The sequence below is a fragment of the Acanthamoeba castellanii genome, assembly GCF_000313135.1.
Source record: "Acanthamoeba castellanii str. Neff unplaced genomic scaffold scf7180000084758, whole genome shotgun sequence".
NCBI lineage: Eukaryota > Discosea > Longamoebia > Acanthamoebidae > Acanthamoeba > Acanthamoeba castellanii.
This window is the reverse complement of record NW_004457380.1, coordinates 641,272-642,846: the sequence shown is the minus strand read 5'-3', so window position 1 is coordinate 642,846 and position 1,575 is coordinate 641,272. Positions and strand designations below refer to the sequence as shown.

At 50.9% G+C, this 1,575-nt stretch overlaps 1 protein-coding gene across 1 annotated transcript; it reads right to left on the bottom strand.

The window, feature by feature from the left end:
- Positions 1 to 70: 70 nt before the first annotated feature.
- ACA1_218260 (uncharacterized protein) lies at positions 71 to 307 on the bottom strand (the record flags this gene model as incomplete). Its single annotated transcript, XM_004337157.1, has 1 exon — positions 71 to 307. The coding sequence occupies one exon, from the start codon at positions 305 to 307 to the stop codon at positions 71 to 73; it is 237 nt and encodes a 78-aa protein (XP_004337205.1).
- Positions 308 to 1,575: the final 1,268 nt, after the last annotated feature.

Here is a 1,575-nt window from a genome sequence, read left to right as displayed (position 1 = left end):
AAGAGCTCTCGTCTCGTTCGGTGGTCCACGTAAGACCCAGGCGTGGCAGTTACTCACCCGAGGTCGTTGATTACACGAAGGTGGGCGAAGGGAAGGCGCTGTCGTCGTCATGAAGCCTCGTCGTGCCGCTTCGCTCGCCGACGTAGCTGGCGAAGAAGGAGGACCGTCGTGGCGGCGAGAGGAAGGGGGTCGAGGACGCCAGCATGGAGGCGTAGGTCTGGGGCATCGACGCCGAGCGGTCACGATGCGACGCGGCCTTGTGCTGTGCCTGCTTCGCGCCCAACAGGAAGATCATGTCGCTCTCCATCTTTTCTGCTGCTGCTTCTTGTCGTGCTGGCTGGACCGCGGTTGTGTGCTGGGCAAAGGGGGTGGTTGTGTGGTGTGCGGCCGCCTGACAAGAAGAGGAACGGGATGGGTGGTGGCGAGCTTGATGTGTGTGCTTGGGCGAGAAGAGAAGGATACAGCAAGAAGGAGGTGAGGCCTGTGTGGTAGTGGTTGGATGGCTGGTGGTAATATGAAGGGAAGAGGCGTGCGTTGGCGGGAGGATAACAGGAGAAACACCAAGGGCAGACGCCGCACGTTGCGTGGTGTGCGGGGGGAAACAACTTTCCCTTGCGACAAGGCACCGGTCCCAAAAACCCAATGAGCCCAGGTCACAACGAATTAGGACGTCGCGGAAGTTCCACCACAGGAAACTGCCCGCTTTCCGTTGGCGACATGTCTACACTCGAAACCCCATTTTTACCGGGATCGTGGCGTCTGGCACATAATTTTTGTGGACCTACATGTTTTTTTCTTGTTTCCCTCACTTTATCACCATATTCCCAGGAGGCCTTAAGGCAGCTTACATGTGTGATAATGGCTTCCTATAGTTGAGCTGGTCATACATGCCAAATGCTCTGCATGCCAGTGCCCACAGTCAATTCATGCACAAACAGTGAAAGGAACACCACCCCACCCTACTGCTGCAGCTGTTGCTGCTGCCACTGTTGCTGCTGATACAAGACTCAACTTGTCTCTTTACCTGGTCAGGTGTGGGCAGTGTAACTGCAGCTACCTCATCCAGTTGATTGCTGACACACACCAACTTGCCTACATGCTTGCAAATTTGGCCTACATGATCTCTGGCCCATTTCAACAACTTCCAGTTAGATAAGACTTACTTTGAGGTTGTACAGCCAGACAGCTGCTGGTAACTTCCTGCTCTGGTGCTTCTACCTGGATGCTGCTGATTGGTTGGAGAGACTTTCCCTCCTGAAATGCTAATACTCTTACATTGCACAGTGTCTCCATCACCTTTAACTTGCAGTCATTTGAAATGAGAGGTCACAAATGACTGTGGAATTTTTGTTGTGCTAAAATCATGTGAGATTTAACATTTTTGATTTACAGGGCAGTTTTGAAGATTTGGATCTGCATGTGTGATTTTGACATGCTAGACTGCTGCTTATAAGTGATATTGAGGGACTTGAGATGAAAATGATTTCATAAAAACTTGGAATTTGTGGAGTTAAAAGTGATTTTATCAATGTGGAATGGAGTGGAATTTTAAGGCATAGTGCTCCAATTCAGCAA